The 19,261-nt window shown below is 43.4% G+C and overlaps 1 protein-coding gene across 1 annotated transcript; it reads left to right on the forward strand.

Moving 5' to 3' along the window:
* Positions 1-268: 268 nt before the first annotated feature.
* On the forward strand, positions 269-14,927 carry xkr6a (XK, Kell blood group complex subunit-related family, member 6a). Its single transcript, XM_044188134.1, has 4 exons — positions 269-1,509; positions 6,483-6,679; positions 7,428-7,845; positions 9,868-14,927. The coding sequence occupies exons 1-4, from the start codon at positions 923-925 to the stop codon at positions 10,370-10,372; spliced, it is 1,707 nt and encodes a 568-aa protein (XP_044044069.1). The 5' UTR covers positions 269-922; the 3' UTR covers positions 10,373-14,927.
* The last annotated feature ends 4,334 nt before the right edge of the window (positions 14,928-19,261 follow it).

Consider the following 19,261-nt stretch of genomic DNA (forward strand, 5'->3'; position numbering starts at 1 on the left):
ATGGATGAAGGGGAATATATTGAGAGACGGAGGGATGGATGGAAGAAAGGATGATGATTGATGGAGAGATGAATGTCAGACGGTGGAAATCTTATATTTCCCCTTCTAGATGGAGGAAACTAGCTGTTTTCATTGGAAAACATGGAAAACAATCACCCTGTTCCTATACAGCGCAGTGGGCTATTGCACGCCCATTATATCGTGATGCACATACACGTGCGCGTACCCGCGTGCAGATGTGAATTCAGGGCTGAAGTTGTCATCCGGTAGAGGGCGGAGTGAGAGTGTGAGAGAGAAAGAGTGGGGAAGCTGGAGCTGCAGAGGGCTGGAGCTGCGGAAAGGACCGGACATGGTCTGTAGCGGATGCCGGGTACCTGCAACCTGAGTGCGGGCGGGATGAGAGGCAGGAGTCGGGGGTCCTCCGGTTGACTGAACAGGAAGGTTTATATTAGCACGAGTCGTGGTTTGCGAGAATAGTCTAGTGTCCGCTGTGCGCCCACACACACACACACACACACACACACACATTCGTACACACACGTAGTCATTCACACGTCTTAAGAACAGCGGGAGATGCATTACGTCATAGCCCCCAGTCGCCCCAGATGACCGCGCGCGCAGGACGGGATGATGCAGGGCTGCTGGACTAGAACGAGAACGGATTCCGCTGCTGCTGCTGCTCGGGAGCGCCTGGTGGCGGTGTCTCGACCTGACGAGGAAGAAGGGGAGCCGCCGTCGCGCGGCCGCCGGCTCTGATGGCTCCTCGCGCCCCGGGCGGGAAAGAGACACAGCAGTCGCCGCGGCGCGAGAGGGAAGGGGACAGCAGGAATCTGGGAAGTGACGTGGTATCCGCGCCCCGCGAGAAAGCACAACGGTGCGGTTGTCGTGTGTTTCGCAGGAGGGCAGGAGCGGCAAGGGGAACATGGCCGCGCAGTCGGACGGCGGCAAAGCCGGGGTCGGGTACGGCAGCGGCGGTTTCGCCCAGCTGTACGATGTTGATGCCGAGGAGCCGCTGGACTCCGCCGCCATCCACATCTGTCAGTGCTGCCGCACCTCCGCTTGCTACTGGGGCTGCCGCTCAGCCTGCCTCGGCTCTCTGCTCGGCGGGGGCCAGCCTGCCGGAGGGGTCGGCATCCGGGAGACTCACTGCCCGCCTCGGGAGCAGCTGTGGCTGGACTGCCTCTGGATCATCCTCGCCCTCTTCGTCTTCTTCTGGGACGTTGGGACGGACCTGTGCCTGGCGGTGGACTACTATCGCAGGCAGGACTACCTCTGGTTCGGCCTCACTCTCTTCTTCGTACTGGTGCCGTCGGTGCTGGTCCAGATTCTGAGTTTCCGCTGGTTCGTGCAGGACTCCACCGGCGGGGGGCTCGGGGAGGTGGAGGGGCTGACCAAGCGGGGCGCGGTGGCTCTGGGGTGCCTATATCCCGGCAGGGACCGCCTGCAGCTGGCCACCATCTGGCTGTGGCAGGCCACCATACACATCCTCCAGCTGGGACAAGTGTGGAGGTAGGGGGGGGGGGACACAAACAACAACACACACCTTGTCCTAACCTGTCACAACACTCCCTCCCTTTATCTCTCTCTGTAAGTCTTTTTCTTAGACACACTTAATGTTGCTGATGGGTAGAGTGGGGTGTCTACTCGATGTAGCTAGAAGAAAGCAAAACTTGCTTCACACTGACAGGCAGGAGAGGAAGAGCAAGAGGAGGACAGGGAAAGGCTCTCGGTGACCTCCCCAGCGATTCAGTTACTATCTGGGAATGACAGATATTAAGAGAGACAGCTGGAAAGACAGTGAGGGGGACACAGAAAGACAGTCACAGAGACAGTGATCCCGCTTTCACAGACAAACTCTGTGATCTAGAGTAACTTCTTTGAGTTTCTTTTCTTTTTTGGGTCACCTTATGAAAAGTTAGTTCTGCAACTCATACTGCACAATCTCCAGTCGAAAAGAGCAGAATTTATGGCTGAGAGGGGTACACGTCACTGACACGATCTGCTACAACTGTAGTTATTATAGTGTTACTACAGTGAGCCTTTACGCACTCTATAGCAGGCCTACCTCTTCTATTCTAACTAAAGCTAAATGAAGACACATCCACAGTGTGTTTTTAGGGTCTGACTGAGACGCTGTCCATGGCGCTGAATACATTTCCAGCACCATGGACAGCGTCTCAGTCAGGGTTCTACACTTTAGTTGAAGAACAGAGGAGTCAGGGCTGTGTGTGTGTGTGTGTGTGTGTTAGCGTGTGTGACCAGTGGAAAAACGGTGTCACAGCTCTTCCCATGAGTGTCAGCATGCATGGAGAGTACAAAGAGGAAAAGCATCTGCGCTTCTGGCAACACATCTCCCTCTCTATCTCACTCTAGCTTCCTCTTTCCCTCTCTCTCTCTCTCTCTCTCTCTCACACACACACACACATATACACACAGTTGGACAAGGGTAGGTGCTAATTGTAGTGCTAAAAGCACTGGCGGGAAAAAACAGCACACACCCTTTTTCTCTTATACACACACGTCTTTATATTGCAACTGTAGGTTCCTTGCTCTCCTTGCTCACTTGTGTCATTTACTTGTGTGTGTGTGTGTGTAGCTTTGACAGCAGAAGCAGTAGTAGCAGGAGTGTCCTAGCTTGTCTCTCTATACAAGGACAGTGCTCACTCTCATTCCCTCCCAACCCCTCTCTCCGAGAAGACTCCTTAATGGTGTCCACTTGCCTCTGGGCTGGCAGCAGAGAGAGTAGAGTGGTGTGTGTGTGTATGTGTGTGTGTGTGTGTGTGTGTGTGTGTGTGTGTGCGCATGTGTTTACATCCTATTGTGCTACTCAGCTCCTCTGCTTCGGTCTCTCTGTGGTTGTAGGGTTAACTCAACCCCCCCCCCACACACACACACACACACACACACACAGACACACATACACGTCCCTCCTCTACCTCCATTCACCCCACCCAGTAATCTCCCCCTCAGCCAGCAGAATGGACTCTCCCACCTTGAGGAAGTGGAGGAGCAGAAGAAGGAGGAAGAAGAAGGGGAGGGAGTGGGGTTGTTTGTAGCTGAGGAAATGGTACGGCCTGATTGAGACAGATTGCTTAGAGATGGAGAGGCTGTGGAGAGAAGGAGGGGTGAGGAGGGAGAAAGGGTTGCACATGCACAATGGAAGTAAAAGGGGGATGGGAGTGGAAAGAGAGCAAGAAGAGAGAGGGAAAAGGAGGAGTGGGAGTGAGAGTGGTGGGGGTAGGGTGGAGGTGTGGAAGATTTGCTGTATTCTATTCTGTACATATGGTCCATGTCAAGGTGTTAAGATGATGTCAGGATCTCTTGCCACGCTGCACACTAAAGCCTCAATCCTTAACCTGAACATAAATACAAGGACTTCCTGTTTACAGATTTGTAAAAAAAAATCCAAACAAATGATGCTAGTTATTTATCCTTCATTGCTCTTGAGTCAAGGACAAACAGCATGTGGGTGTTTGTATCTTATTCTAAAGCCACAAAATCCATTAATCCAGCTTTAAATGGTCAGTTTAGAAGCATTAACATATATGAAGAATAGGATAATAAGGATATGTCGGCATATATAGGATGACCCTCACCTCAGAGTGTCATTAAAAACACAGGAAGTAAAGATGACTAACTTTCACTCTTTAGTGTAAATTCAATACATACAGCACAGCAAAACAGGCCCAGAGTAGGCATGTGTATTATCTGTACAGGAGGGAAAAATGAAAAACACACATTAACAATGCAGTGAAAAGTCTAGAAATTGCTTACTGTAAAGAGGTGGTCTACTAATGCCTGAGAAGTAAACACTTTGCATATAGAAAAAGGGACCTTCGGCTGAGCAAAGCACATACAACACTGTCCACAACAAGACCATAACCGTCACAGTCTAACAAGGAACTGGCTCGCTAATCACCTCAAATCTATCGACAACTAATAACAATGGCACAGATAACAGCATCTCAGCTTAACAGGATCGTACAATGTGTAATTATGGTAAGGCACTAGGATGTGTGTTAAACTGGTAATACAGCTGAACAACAAGGGCAGCAAGCTTAGCGCTGTTGCGGTTAACTTTAAACTTACTGTCAGTGGTGGAAAAAGTACTCAGATCTTTTACTTAAGTAAAAGTAGCAACATTACAGTTTTTTTACACTAAACCTACTCTGTTACAAGTAAAAGTCCTGCATTCAAAATTACAAAGTTACAAGATACAAAATAGATTTATTGATCACATTGAACACATACGTTTACATTAATCTATAATAATACATCATAATTTATAGATTATACTTTGTATTAATAATCTGAATCTGCAAAGTAACTAGTAACTAAGGTTATCAAATAAATGTATTGGTGGAAAAGTATAAAGTAGCATAAAATGGAAATACTCAAGTAAAGTGCAAGCACCTCATATTTGTACTTAAGTACAGTATCGTAGAAAAGGTTTCAGTCGTAGTCATCTGGACACTGTTTTCAGAATCAAGATGTTTCGGCTCCCATCCGGAAGTCATTCTCAATTGGTGTCCAGATGACTACGACTGAAACCTTTTCTACGATAGAACACTCCTGGACGAATGAGGGACTACACCGTCTTATTAAGTACAGTACTTTTAAAAAAAAATGTATTTATTTATTTGCACACACATAAGACTGTATAAAATCCAGATAAGGAAAAAATAAGAGTAAATGTACTTAGTTACATTCCACCGCTGCTTACTGTGTGGTCAGGACACATAGTGGAGCGTCACATGCAAAGCATGGGTCCACATTGGAGTTTTCAGGCCTCGCTCCTCACCTCGCCACTATATCGTTAATTAACCGGGAGTGCTGCATGAAGCCAGCCCTGGTGCAAGCCTTTCTAACAATATATGAGTGGTGTGCATGCACATGTAGGCGTTTTCCTATGAAAGGTGCATTATTTATGTTTTGTGAATTAAGCTTGTATGTTTCCAACCAGATGGCTGTAATAGCCGTACATACAGAGCCATGCATAATGTAGGAGCACATGCACACATGTGCAATGATACCCATGCATGTACAATGGTAATGCACACACACAGGGAAGCATGAGAGTACATTTGAACCTATGTACATATACACATACAGGCGTCCACAGACACACACAAACACACACTGTGAGTGCCCTGAGGCATTTTTAATTGAAATCACTGCCTACATCCCACCCACATGTACTGCAGTTTCCCAGATCTAGAAATCCACTCAATATGTATGGATCGAAATCTTGTCATAGCTGTTTGTTCATAGAGAGGTTCTATCAACGATCAGACAGTGATATTTTTTCGTGGAAAATCAAACACGAAAATCAGATAATTAACAAACATGGACATCCTGAAAAGGATGGTGCAGATTTGGTTACAATTAAACTATTAAAGGGTCACTCCTGTGAGTTCGTATACAAGTTTGGGGACTTGAGAGTGACACATTAAAAAAAGTCCCTAGTGTGGGTCAAGCTCCAGAAACGGCAGATATTATTTTTCCCATATTGCAACTCAATAGCATCTTGCGTTGGACTTCACCTGCCTGGTAAATGCCCACATTTTTCAAAAACCATGCCCCAGTTTGTAACACAGATTTTCGGTTAGGAATTTGTAGTCTCATTCTCAAGTTCCCATGACCGCTACAGAAGAGAAGAACTATTTATATTTTTTATATATCACAGACTGAGTAGCACTCCTCATAATGAGTAAACTGAACTCCATGTGTAAAACTGGTGTGAGTGCCCCTTGAACATAACATTAACAAAGGTGTACAAAGGGAACACTTGTTTAAATGTGTGAACATAGCAGATTTTTTTTTTACTGTTGACTGGCATGATTTTAAGGTTTTTATGGTATACACATAATTTGATAACAAATTATAACAGAATTTCTGACTTGAATGACATAAATGTCATATCTCCAAGTAGAAAATATGTTTTGCCATTATTCCCAGGAACCACTGTGTCAACAAGCAAGCTGTTTTCATCACTGTACCATCTGCATTATGGCTACAACTAGTGACTAATTTCATCATTGATTAATCTGTTGATTATTTTCCTGAAAATGTCCGAAAATAGATATTCAGGTTACTGTTATATATGAAGAAGAAAAGTAAATATTTTTGTTTGAGAAAATGACTGAAACGATTAATCGATTATCATGTTGGTAGCCAATTAATTTTCTGTTGATTGACTTATCAGATTACTCAGCAAATAGTTTCACCTCTAATTTGCATTGCTGTTTATCAGGTGAAATGAATCAAGTTAGATTATCAGATTATGATTTAACAGGGGTTAGTGATTATAGTAGTAGCAATACTAGAAGCAGCATCAATGAACTTCCAAGCAGGCAAAACACTGTATTAGTGAGAAAGAAAATAAATGAGATTGAAAAATGGCATGGAGGGTAAAAACAATGAGGCTGAAAAAGTTTATATGATTACTATTAATTAGCACTCTTACCTCTGACCCCCTGCAGGTACATCAGGACGCTGTACCTGGGCATCATGTCGCGTCGGCAGAAGGAGCATCAGCGGCGCTGGTACTGGGCCATGATGTTCGAGTACGCAGACGTCAACATGCTGCGGCTGCTGGAGACTTTCCTGGAGTCTGCGCCTCAGCTGGTCCTGCAGCTCTGCATCATGATCCGGGAGAACCGAGCCGAGACGCTGCAGTGTAGGTGGAGCACAGATTACACCGGGTGGACTGACTTCAGTTCTTCAGACGACTGCACAGGGTCCCTGAAAAGCCAGGGAAACCAGCTCTACATGAACACCACCACCTTCCTGCCACATTATAAACATAACACCATGTTTTCATGTAGCCCACAAAGCACATACAAATCAACAGCTGCACAAACAGTAATTAGCAATTTGCACACATCATGCTCAGCAATTTGTGGCTGCAGATGGTGCTGCTTTTGGATTTTCACACAATGTTTTTTGTTCAGGTAGAACCAGAAAGAAAGCACAATCATAAGTGTTCGGGGGATGTGCTAGCCAAACTCCTTCAGCCTCCTCTTCCTTATTCATCCGGGAAATGTATCATCTAGGCGGCCACCCACTGGTGTTATTCATCCCTATCACTCTGAGTTTTGGGACACCTTCTACTTTAATGCAAATATGTGACTAGTACAGGGGGTGGATGCACACGGCAGCTGGGACATTAAAAATAACTTCATATTTCAGACTCATACCAATAAGTGTCATTACCAAATGTTTCTGTCGTGTCACACAATACTTCTTATTTAAGGATGTGCTCACATTATTACAATAAACACCCCCGTTGACTCATAATAATTTGGTGTCGATGTACTTTTTGTTTCACAAACCTTAAAACCATGATTCTGTTTGTTCTGATTGATTCACTCATCCACATCATCCACCTCTGTTCTCTTTTTCTCCTTTTTTGTCTCTCTCTGTAGGCATCTCCTCCCTGGGCTCCCTCTTGTCTCTCGCCTGGGTTCTGGCCTCCTACCACAAACTCCTGCGAGATTCTCGTGACGACCAGCGCAGCATGAGCTACCGCGGGGCGCTGCTGCACCTCTTCTGGCGCCTCTTCACCATCTCGTCCCGCGTCCTCTCGCTTGCCCTCTTCGCCTCCCTCTTCCACATCTACTTTGGCATCTTTGTAGTTCTCCACTGGTGCGCCATGGCCTTCTGGGTGGTGCACGGAGGCACCGACTTCTGTATGTCCAAGTGGGAGGAGGTGCTCTTCAATATGGTGGTTGGCATTGTCTACATCTTCTGCTGGTTTAACGTGAAGGAGGGCCGGACGCGCTACAGAATGGTGGCGTACTACATTGTGGTGTTGGCCGAGAACACCATCCTCACTGGGCTGTGGTGAGTTAGACCAAGTAGCTATAAGTGTTACTGTCATATACATTTTCTTGTATCTTGAACCTGGATGCAACTAATACAATATCATGAAGGACATCTTGACTATATCGCCTCATGTAGTGTCTCAATTTAAGAATTGTAAGAAGGAAAGAAAAAAACTTCACAAGATCCACAAGAAAACTCAGCACCTAAGGGGAACAAAGGAGATTCACAGAAAGATCCGCCCTTCCCTGGTCAACTTGGTGTGCAATAGGACCTGTAGGTGGAAAAATGCAATTACAAAAGTCGCAGGAAGTTGGTGCATGAAAATCTCCAGTAGTGGTTCCTCACATGGAAGGGAATTGGATCTGAGGGGATGTGGATGGGCCCGCTCTGTGTGTGGGCATGTGTTCACAACAGGCAGCTTGGTGGGGCTGGGTTAGGGTAGTTTACATATGGAGGAAGCAAGAATACAAGAGGCAGGTCAAAGAGCGAACAACAAACCTTAACTATTGCAAAAACTACTAACTAAAGCTATGGTAAACCTAGCTATGCCTAAGCTAAGCCTGAACAGACTACTTTCTTACATGGTAGAGACTGTTTAATCAGAATTAGAAAGTTATACACTTTGTGGATTTAAAAATCACAAGGGAGCCAGCTTCCCTGAGGTAACTGGGAGTCTATTCCAAAGAAAGCGGGTGCGGTAGGAAAAGGCTCTGTTTCCTGAGGATGTTGTTTTAGGTGTTTTGGCCTGCCTGCTGAGATCCTAAATGTTTTGTATGTGTGTACACTGTATATGGAGAACTCTAACAAAAAAAACCCAAAATTATATGTGGTCTTTGCATTGTGCCTCCCTAACCCTATCCCCTTCCCCCTATCTCAAAACCTAACATGGCAGCGGCGGATGGCCGCCCACCATTGAGTCTGGTTCTGTCCAAGGTTTCTGCCTCTTAAAGGAAGTTTTTTTTTCTTGCCACTGTCGCTAAATGCTTGCTCATGGTGGGATTTGTTGGGTCTCTGTAATTAATATTATAAAGAGTACGGTCTAGACGTGCTCTATAGGAAAAGCGCAATGAGATAACTGTTATGAATTGGCGCTATATAAATAAAATTGAATTGAATTGAATTAACAGTATAAATGTTGTCAGCAATGCAGATAAAACCTGGTTAAAACTGGATTTAGAACTTCTTATCCAGGGACTGATTTTGAAGTGTTAATGTATAAAATAGCTAAGCATTTCCCTCCACCGTACTTAACGAGCCTTTTAACCTCCCGTGTCCCGTCCTCCTACTAAAGAGTAATGAAACACTGCCCTTCAGTCTGCCCCAGCCTCCTACACACTTTTGAAGACCCAGTTTTAATGGATAAGTAAGATGTGATATTCTACATTTTTCTTCCTGTCATTGAATCCCATGAAATTACCAACACCAACAGTGAATTGATCCTAAGTATTGTGTGTGTATCCAAAGCCTGATATGTCTTATTTGTCTGTGCCATAGAGCTCCATTGTTGCCCCAAAACTATTATCACTATTACTTTTATCATCAGTGAGCCACACTGTTGCACTGGGTGACATGTTCCTTCATTACCATGAACACACACACTGTAGTATATTTCGACTCAGTCCCACATACAATGTCCTGCTGCTGTAAATACTCACTAGAACACCAAATGTGGATTAATCCGCAGCTGAAAATAGTCCCCAACAAGTGCACTATTTTCCTCCTGTTTGACATTTGCTAAAAACTACACTGACCAGTATGAATGTAAGTATGTATTTGTGACCTGCTTTTAAAGATTTACTCCATCAGCATACTTGTAAAGTGTGGTAGAGCAAAGTGATTTACTATTTTATAGATTAAAATCTATAAAATCTATATCACTTTAAAATCCCTTGATAAGAGGCCAGTGCATGGAGGCACTGGCCAAAACACACAATGAAGTTATAATGTATATGCACTCTATTCTACAGAGAGCACACACACATAAGTGCACATGCAGACACACTCCCGTGAATTTAACCCTGTGTTGCCAACATCCTGCAGGTACGCCTACAGGGACCCAGTGTTGACTGACTCCTACGCCGTCCCAGCGTTGTGCAGCGTCTACCTGACGTTCGCCGGCGGCGTCCTGGTCATGCTGCTGTACTACGGCTTCCTGCACCCTGCCACCGCCCACCTCCAGCCAAGCCCCGCCTCGTCCTGCTGCGCCCAGCTGCTCTGGGGTCTCCCCCTCCCCCCGTCAGCGCCGCCCACCGCCCCACCCACCCCGGCCCACATGACCAAGTCACAGACGGAAGAGGATGTGGCCGAGACGTGTCTTCCCGTCTTCCAGGTGAGGCCGGCGCCCCCCACCTCCAAGCCCGAAGGCCCGCTTATAAAGATCGACATGCCCAGGAAGCGTTACCCAGCATGGGACGCTCACTACGTAGACAGGCGCCTGCGGAGGACTATAAACATCCTGCAGTACATAACGCCGGCCGCTGTGGGCATCCGCTACCGTGACGGACCCCTGCTGTATGAACTGTTGCAGTATGAGTCCTCACTCTGACACACACACATATCAAGAAATACACATCAGTACACATAAGCACATGCGCACCATAAAAATACATGTATGAATACATGGATGTTCAAATTAAGATTTAGAAACACTCTCCACACGCACAACGTCGCACTTGATGTAAGCACATGGATACAAAAGCAATCTGTCACACTTTAATGCGCATACACACTCACAAACACACACACACACACATTCCTTGCGGGCACCTACGACCTGTGAGTCCCATGGCCATGACTCAACAAGCTGCTTCAGCGCGAGTCCATCTCTTTCTCTCTTTATCCTTCTGTCTCTCTATTTCCAGATTCTCTGATCACTCTTCATCTGTTCTCATCGATTTAATTTCACACGTCCGCGCTCCGCTGTGAAGAAAATACAAAACATTTAAAAATGAGCGCTACACCGCAGTTTTTGACCACCGCATGCCGTTTACGTTGCGTCGCTCACACTTTCGCGGGTTTCAGTAGAATAAAAAGATGTGACACAAAGAAAGAACAAACGTCACTTTTAATAAAAGGAGTTTGTGAACATGTTGTCGTTAGTCTAGTCAAAAGGTAGTGTATATATTTTCTATGTACAGAAGGGATGTTTTTTATGTACTGTTATGTTGTTGTCGACTGGGGACAAAGTAGTTGGACACAACAGTTTTTGGGGTTGTTGACAAGGTTACCAGGGAGAGAAGCATGATGGGAAAGATGGAGACAGAGAGGGTATTGGCATCTAATGCACACTCAAAGAAATTCAAAACTTCAAAGTTTGCACTACTGTCTCTTAAAGGAATACTTTGGGAAATACACTTATTGATTTTTTTGCCAGAGTTAGTTAAGAAGATTGATACCACTCTCGTGTCTGTACATTAAATATGAAGCTAGAGCCAGGAGTCGATTAGCTTAGCCTAGCATAAAAACACAAAGCTGGGAGAAACAGCTAGCCTGGCTATGTTCAAAATTAAAGACACTCTCCTACCAGCACCTCTGAAGCTCATAAATTAACACGTTGTGACTCATTTGTTTAATCTGTACACGAAAAGAAATGTAAAAATTACGAGCTGTGGTTTTATGGAGAGTTTTGTGCTCTAGCTATTTCTTGGCAGGGCACAGTGACTTTCTGGAGTCTTGCCCAGCCAAAAAATAGTTAGAGTAAATAGCCACAAATTTAGAGGTGCCTGCTGCTTCCAGTCTTTATGCTAATCTAGCCTAATAGTCTCCTGGCTGCAGCTTCATACTTAACGGCGAGATAAAAGAATGGTATCGATCTTCTTATCTAACCCTCAACCAGAAAGCAAGCATATTTCCCAAAATGTCAAACTATTCCTTTAAGAATGCTAACACTTAAGCATACACTACGTTGACCAACAGTTAGCAACATTAGCTCTAAAGGTGAAAACATGAGAAGCTGTAGCAGCTCAAGATAAGATCCAAAAACTCTAATAACTCTGAATGGCTGACAATGTGAAACTATGTAGGCTACAACAAAACAATTACTGTGCCAAAATCACTGAGTAGTGGAAGAATTTGTGGTTTCCCGCCTGAAATAGTTTTAAAAACAAAACTAGCTACATCGGCTATACTGGGTTAGACAGCTGAGATATTGGCAAGACATTGGCTGAGACATAGTTTTAAATATTCCGAATCTAGAGGCCAAATAAGCCTACTAAAAAACAAATGTTTTTATTGCCAAGAGGCCTGTCTGTTGTAGTCACTTTCTCACTCAACATCTTGTATGCTAAGGTGTTAGCATGGAGCTAGAGCTAAATACCTACTGAGGACAAATGGATGACTAGTCAACAGTCAGTGTGCAATGTGCCACTAGTCAATGTGCTAATCTCCCTAAAACCCTGTAATACTTATTCATAAAAACTTACCAGACCAATGTAGACAAATCCATATGTTTCTGAAACCTGAAGTATAAAAGCAGGCCATTAAACATTAAAAATACTCTTAAAAGCAGACCGGCTTCAGTCAAACAGAAGAATCCAAAACACAGTGGCACCATCATCTTACATATAAACATCCATGTTAGTTGAAGAAGTGTTATTGCCTGCTGATGTTTTCAGTATTACTAATGTATGGTTAAATCATATATCACCATTACATCACAGCTCATAGAATACAGGAAGGAACATAAGGCAGTACATGCTTATCACACTGTTTTGTGAGTGTGTATGCCATCTGGGGGTCTAACAGTTGTTCTCCATCATTTCCTGTTATGCTTAGAGGGGTCGTGGGAGGTTAGATCTTCTTTAGTTATTTCGTCCACAGTTGCAAATGCTTGGTTGCGTCGGTTTAACTTGCTAGACAATGAAAAAAATGTGAAATCGTCTCCGCATTTTCAAGCAAATGCAAGACTAATTATATTTGATCTATGTCTACCAGCACCTACCAGTGTGTGATGTCTTAATCATGTTGGTCCCACGCTAACAGGGTGCTGCCACTGAAGCTGATATAAAACAGTTTTGGACTTAAATCGTCACAACCCTCTCGATGACTTGTCTTCTCCTGTAAAGCGTCCAATATCAACTCCTCCAAAGCCACCCACGGCTGAGCTGTGATGTATGGCTCATTATTTATTTTTTGGTGTGTTTATCCCTGTAATCCAAGCTGTTACATTGGCAGGCGACAACAAATGAGCCGAGATATCAGTCATCAGCCTGTCGACAGGAACGTTGCTCCTGAAATCACACACTGTCAGGGGGGCCGCCCAAACACCGCGTGGTGGCGAGTAAAAACAAGGGTTTGGAAAGTGGTGAAAATGTTTTTGCGGTCCAACGTGCCACACCTTTTCTCCAGTCCCATGTCAGTGGTAGAGCAGGTGAAACCCAGCTATGAGCCATGTCAGATGGTAGAAAAGATGAACACAAACACACACATGCTTCTTATTATTGCTGCTGTCCAAGAGGATCAAGCAGGTGAAAGAGAAAGATATTGCATTTGAGAGCGCACAAAGAGTGTTAAAAGGGATACCTTAACATTTTTTGGGGGGAACCTTAGCCTCTTATTTTTCTTGTCCAGGTGTGTCAAATTATAGAAACGTGTCTATTTAGTGAGGGCCATTGGAACTAAGGTTGAGAGCAAGCTTGGAGCTGCATTTTTTGTTATCATTGAGTAAACATGACCACCAAATATAATAATTTTTTAGAATTGAAACATAACTTGATTAGTTGATTGACAGAAAGTTAATTTACAACAATTGTGAAGACTGATTAAGTCAGTAATCAAGCAAAAATGCCCCTTTTCCAGCTAGTATGACAATTCACTGCTTTTCTCTGTTTTATATCATTATAAATTGAATACTTTTGGATTTTGGACTGTGATAGACCAGTGGTTCCCAATCTTTTTGGCTTAAAAGAGTACTCCGCTAATTTAGCATTGCACTCCTATAACATTTTCTGACTCACAATGGAGAGAAAAAAATTATCCACGCATCCTTCTTCCGTGTCAAAACCTGACTTCTACATTACCCACAATGCAGCTCAACCAGCAACAGTTCGGTTGGTGAATTTGCTAGTAGCGACTAATGTAGCCTCAAGCTGCTAGCCTCAAGAGATGAGAAGCGGGCTAGAGAGGTCTGGTAAGCTCCCTTCTTTCTAACTCCACACCCCCGAATTTGTACTTGTAGTCTTCAGCTCTGAATGACACTGTCTACAGTAGTAGTCCCCAAGATCTGTAAACAGGCTTTGATGTGTAAAAAAAGTTCCCCTTTAAAACAAAGCAAACTCAACTTATGGCCCCTCAGCACTGGTTGCATATGTCCACTGATTAGGACCAGTGCAACCAAAAGGGGATTTTTTTGTCCTTGTTCTATATGAATCATTTTTAGAGGCCTGAAGAGAGAGAAAAAAGCAAACATTAGAATATAGAGTCATTTTTGTGTAGCTGTTTTCCTATTCTGTTAATCATCTTACGACCCCTAAGATTTATCTTGCAACCCTCAGTGGGGGTCCCCACCCCCAGGTTGGGAACCACTGTTATAGACTAAATGATCCATCAGTTAATCTAAAAAATGATCAGCAGATGAATTCATCATGAAAATAATATCATTATTATTTTTCAGCCCAATGAGGCAGGTGAAAAAAGGAGACTGAGACCAAAAATGTTGACGTATCCCTTTAAGTTTGAACAATGTGAACGAAGAGTGAGCTTACATTACTTTTCCGTGGTGCTAGTCGATTAAAAAAAAAAAAGACAAATCAGTTAATTTGCTGCAAACTGGCGAGTAGATTCAGTAGGTGCGAACGCGCTACAGAAGCAGCAGCATCGGTTCATATGGTGCAACACAAGCTACAGTCAATTGGCTGCTAATCCCACTTCATATGGTGCAAGTATTAAACACACATGTACTTATGGTGCAATAAGGGCAGATTGTCTCTTTGAATTCTATGGTGCAACTTCAGTACTGCCTTCAGTTATCGGCCAAGGCTGTGCCAAAGGCTCCGTCCAAATGGACAACTGCTCTTCCTGTCCTGCAGAAGCTATGCAAGTCTCCGACGCAGGGAGATGTGCTTAGTGTACACGCTCACAACACACACACACACACACACACACACATACATACACACAGGGTTTTCCTCCACACGCAGGGAGAAATGCTTAGCACAAACATGCAGACACACAGTGAAAAGTAGTGTAACAACATGGGATGTATCCCTACCTCACCGCTTGAACACTCACACACTAATGTCCAATAATCCCTTACCCCTTTATAATTTGGGAACAATATTCATATGGTGCTATTGAGTAAAGCTGGATGGTTTTTGTATAGTTGTGGTTACAGAGGTATGAAGAATTTCACATTCAAGAGTATTTCACATTCAGCTTGATTGAATAGTGTAATTCAATCAATCTGGGTCTCCTCGTGTAGAGAGTGTACATAAAAACTGCAACACCTTCCGTCTCTGTGAAACCGAGTGACACATAAAAGCTGCAATGCCTTATCCGCTTGACAGAACTGGAGGTGGAATTTTTTAAAGATACCTGAGTCGTGGTTATGTGCAAAAAGATGAACCTCAGGAGGGTGGTGCAAATTTTCGGTACACTCTGATGTGGACATGCACTGTACATTAAGCATGGGTTCAGTGTGTCAGAGCACAGAAATCAAAGGTAAACAGCATACTGTGTTAGCACGTTGTCCTAAAACTGAATATGTGACATTTAGAGAACACAGTTAGACATTTTCTGTTAGTTTCACAGATCGTGCTCGTGAATTTCTTGCATGAATGTTCTAGATATGAGGGCACATGTGCTCCTACACCTTAGTGGTTACTGCAGAGGCTTAAAGGTTTGAAGAGTCACAGCTTCGTATGTGCTTCTGGGTTGCTAAAAGGGAGATTTATGTTGAGCTCCAGAGCAGCTGTCCCACTAGCTTTTCCCTAGCACTGACCTCTGGCCTTTTGACTCAAACTATGGCCCCTTTGCACCCAGAGCTCCAGCCAATCACAGATCAGGTTTAACACAGCCAAATCAGGTCTGATACAACCAAAAAATACAGCTCCTTCTATATACAGAAGTATTCATGTGTAGCGTTCAGACTCATCATCAACTCATAATCAAACTGCAGGTATCATACCTTCTTACCGTCTCCATTGTTTTTAATTCAGATTACCCTTCAGATCACCCAATTGTCAAAAATTCATGGATCCACACTCTACAGAGGGGTCTGCACGCGACAAATGAAAAGCTTCTTCCTTCCCAAAAACCCAGAGCCTTAGCCAGGCCCGCTCTGTAAGGAATTCAAATCCAATCAGTGTTATTGTATGGCTACACATCCACAGCTATGCAAGACAGACAGAACGGTTCTGGGCTTGGATAACCTTTACATACCATATCACTGTTCTTATGTGTTGCTTATTCTTATTTCATTTCAATTTTTTGCCTTTTTTCTTTGTTTGCAAAGAAGAGGAAACCAGAAAGTGTCAATGTGCAACAATGCAAACGTGATATACCATTTGTTTACATTTATTTGTTTATGATTATTTGGTAATCCTGCATATGATTTCTATGGACTTAATTTTCATTTTTCTCTATCAAGTTTGTCTGTTGATGGGTTAAAATTGGTCAGGGGTGCGGGTGGGGGGGTGTAATGTACCTTTACTTTGGGAATAACCAGGATGGATGCAACCTCCCGACAGAGGAATGTGCATCTGATTAGAAAGTTATTTTTGTTCTTTGGAAAACACATAAAGGTTCTACTATCAGGGTCTGCAAAGCATATGAGGCCTGTGGTTAGGCTGTGCGTGTGTTTGTGTGTGTGTGTGTGTGTGTGAGCGTGTGTGTTGTGTGTATATGCGAGTGCAAACTACTGTATGTGTCAGTAATGCTTCATATGCTTTTTTTAGCCAAAGTTTTACTTGCTTGGTCCAGAGCTGTGAAATTATCATTACTCATCATGGTTTTGTAGAAATCGAGGCCAGACGCTAAGCTGTTTCTGATCTCAGACCAGTTTCTACCAGATCTGAGTCCAATGACAATTGAAATCCTTTTAGAACTGAAGAGGTTTGGTTGTTTTGGCACAAATATTTAAATTCAATCATGGAAAACGAGTTGGAAGGATTTCAGTGATTTGACTCAGGTGTGGATACTATAAGCACAGGGCAGGGTCAAACTAAACCTTAAATGTGGATGTATCTATAAGATGTACCATGAGCTTTTATTTTGTCGGGGTCATGCTTTTCTACTGTGTTCTTCAGCTTGGAAAAAAAGTAGCTCTAGAGATTTCAATGTGCAAAAGTACCTTTTATTTTCTCGTGGTTGGCATTTTGATTGTAAATACCTTTTTCTGGTAATCCTCAGTTGGATCTATGTTCGCTGAGTTTGCTTAGATGGCTCTTTCAAATGTACTGATAGTAAATGTTCTTTATAAATATCCAGAATGTAAGACGAGAGAAGAAAAATACGGCTTAACTGGAAACTGTGTTTTCGTAGGAGTTTGTGCCATCGTGTTGTCTCGAGTATAAGCACACTGATTTTAGATCTGAAGGCAGGATGAAGTTTTTGGAGGTGATTCGCCAGACAGCCACAACCAAGCTTTGGTTCTGTTTCTCTGGAAAAGGGGAGATTTTGGACGAACAAATGAATAATGAGACAGGTAATATTTGTCTCTCACATTCCTGATAAACACAAAAAATTGTTTTTAATTGTCCTGCAAAGAAAGACCATCAACACAAGCAATCATTAGTGAAAAAAACATGTTATTTATTTATTTAAAAGGACACAAAATGTAAATTTGAACCCTTCATATTTTATAATTTGTGTTAAAAATTGCTAATAGGGTGAGATAAGTGCTAAATTTTCACCACTCCCATATCTGTACACTAAACGTGAAGCTGGAGTCGGCAGCCTTAGCTTAGCACAAAGAGTAGAAGTAATTGAGAATGACTTCCGGATGGGAGCCGAAACGTCTTGATTCTGAAAACAGTGTCCAGATGACTACGACTGAATCCTTTTCTACGATAGCTAGCTAGCTAGTTAGCTCTGTTCAAAGTTTAAAATGTTGGATTTAGGCTGTCCGAAATCACTCCCTATTTACTAAATAGTGCACTATATTTACTGTCCGCTAGTTTATTTGAGTGTCAGAATCATGGATGTATATTAATACATGGATACCAGACCCAAAGATGGCAGCTATTCAGTCCATTGCACATTGCTTGCCTGGCGCATACGCCAAAAAAGTTTCTAGCTTCCGGGTTTATTCCGGGCTATGCGGCCCACTGAATATGCGCAGTAGCGTTTCTCCTGCTGGCCCCGTCCGTGAAGTCCTGCTCAGCCAATAGACTTTACATTGTGATGACGTCACAGATTTATAAATCGCTTGGCTCGATAAAAGTTTTACAAATATAAAACCTCCACGGATCAAAAATTCGTAATAGAAAGAGTCATAAATGACCTTGTTTGCAGTTGGAGGTGTCCTGTCAACAGTTTTACAGACGTCTCTTATAAAGGTAGTCTATGGGGAAAATGCTTTTTGGGCCACAGGGAAATTTTTGCTGCAATACTGCGAGTGGCCACTGGGCAAAAGTGGAAGCAAGGCTGAATAGCGGTGCCATATCCAGATCTTATTATACATCCATGCTCAGATTGTGTGAAAGAGTTGAAAATGTTCACTTTATAGTGCCCTTAAAAATCCCACAATAGAAAAAAAGTAGTGTCCAAGGCACTGCTTTCTGCGAACAATCCCATAATGCAATGCTCTGCATTTTATAGATTAGAAAATTACCGTGCGACTCTACAACTGTCAGTGATGAGGCTGGGGTGGAGGCAGAAATCTCAAGAGACAAATATCTCAAAACCTGCGCAAATAAAACCAAACCAATCTACATGGCTTGACACGAGAGAAAATATCATTTCTTGTCATTTTAGGGAACTGACCCTTTAAGAAAAATAGATAAAAGAGCTATTTAGGAGCCATATTTTTAAATCTGGATGTGATGAAATGGCTTGATAAGATGGTCTTATTTTCAGTGTGCAGCTACATGCCAATACACACTTCAACACATAAGCACATATTTCAAACTAAAGGAAGGAAATGTTCAAAGAGGAACAAAACCAGTTGTCCTGTGGTTTTTATTCTAATGGAAGCAGGGGCTGTCTGGCTAAAATCTCCTGTCTTCGCTGTAGAAATGATGGCTGCTGTCATCAACCGTGTTCAAACCGCTCCTGCGTCAGCTCATAAAAACACCATTCAGGAATCTTCTGGTCTTTTGAGGATTCCCAAATTCACACCAAATGTTTCTGACCAACCACAAGCGAAACGGGAGAGAAACGACAAGACACATTGTGTATCTCTTGTGCGTCTGTGTATTCTGTGTCTACGATAGCGTAAAAGCATTCTGGGGAAGAGTTGAATGATATTTTCAATGGCTCTAAGTGGCCAGCGTTAGGA

The sequence above is a fragment of the Siniperca chuatsi genome, linkage group LG24 (assembly GCF_020085105.1).
Source record: "Siniperca chuatsi isolate FFG_IHB_CAS linkage group LG24, ASM2008510v1, whole genome shotgun sequence".
In the NCBI taxonomy this organism is placed as follows: domain Eukaryota; kingdom Metazoa; phylum Chordata; class Actinopteri; order Centrarchiformes; family Sinipercidae; genus Siniperca; species Siniperca chuatsi.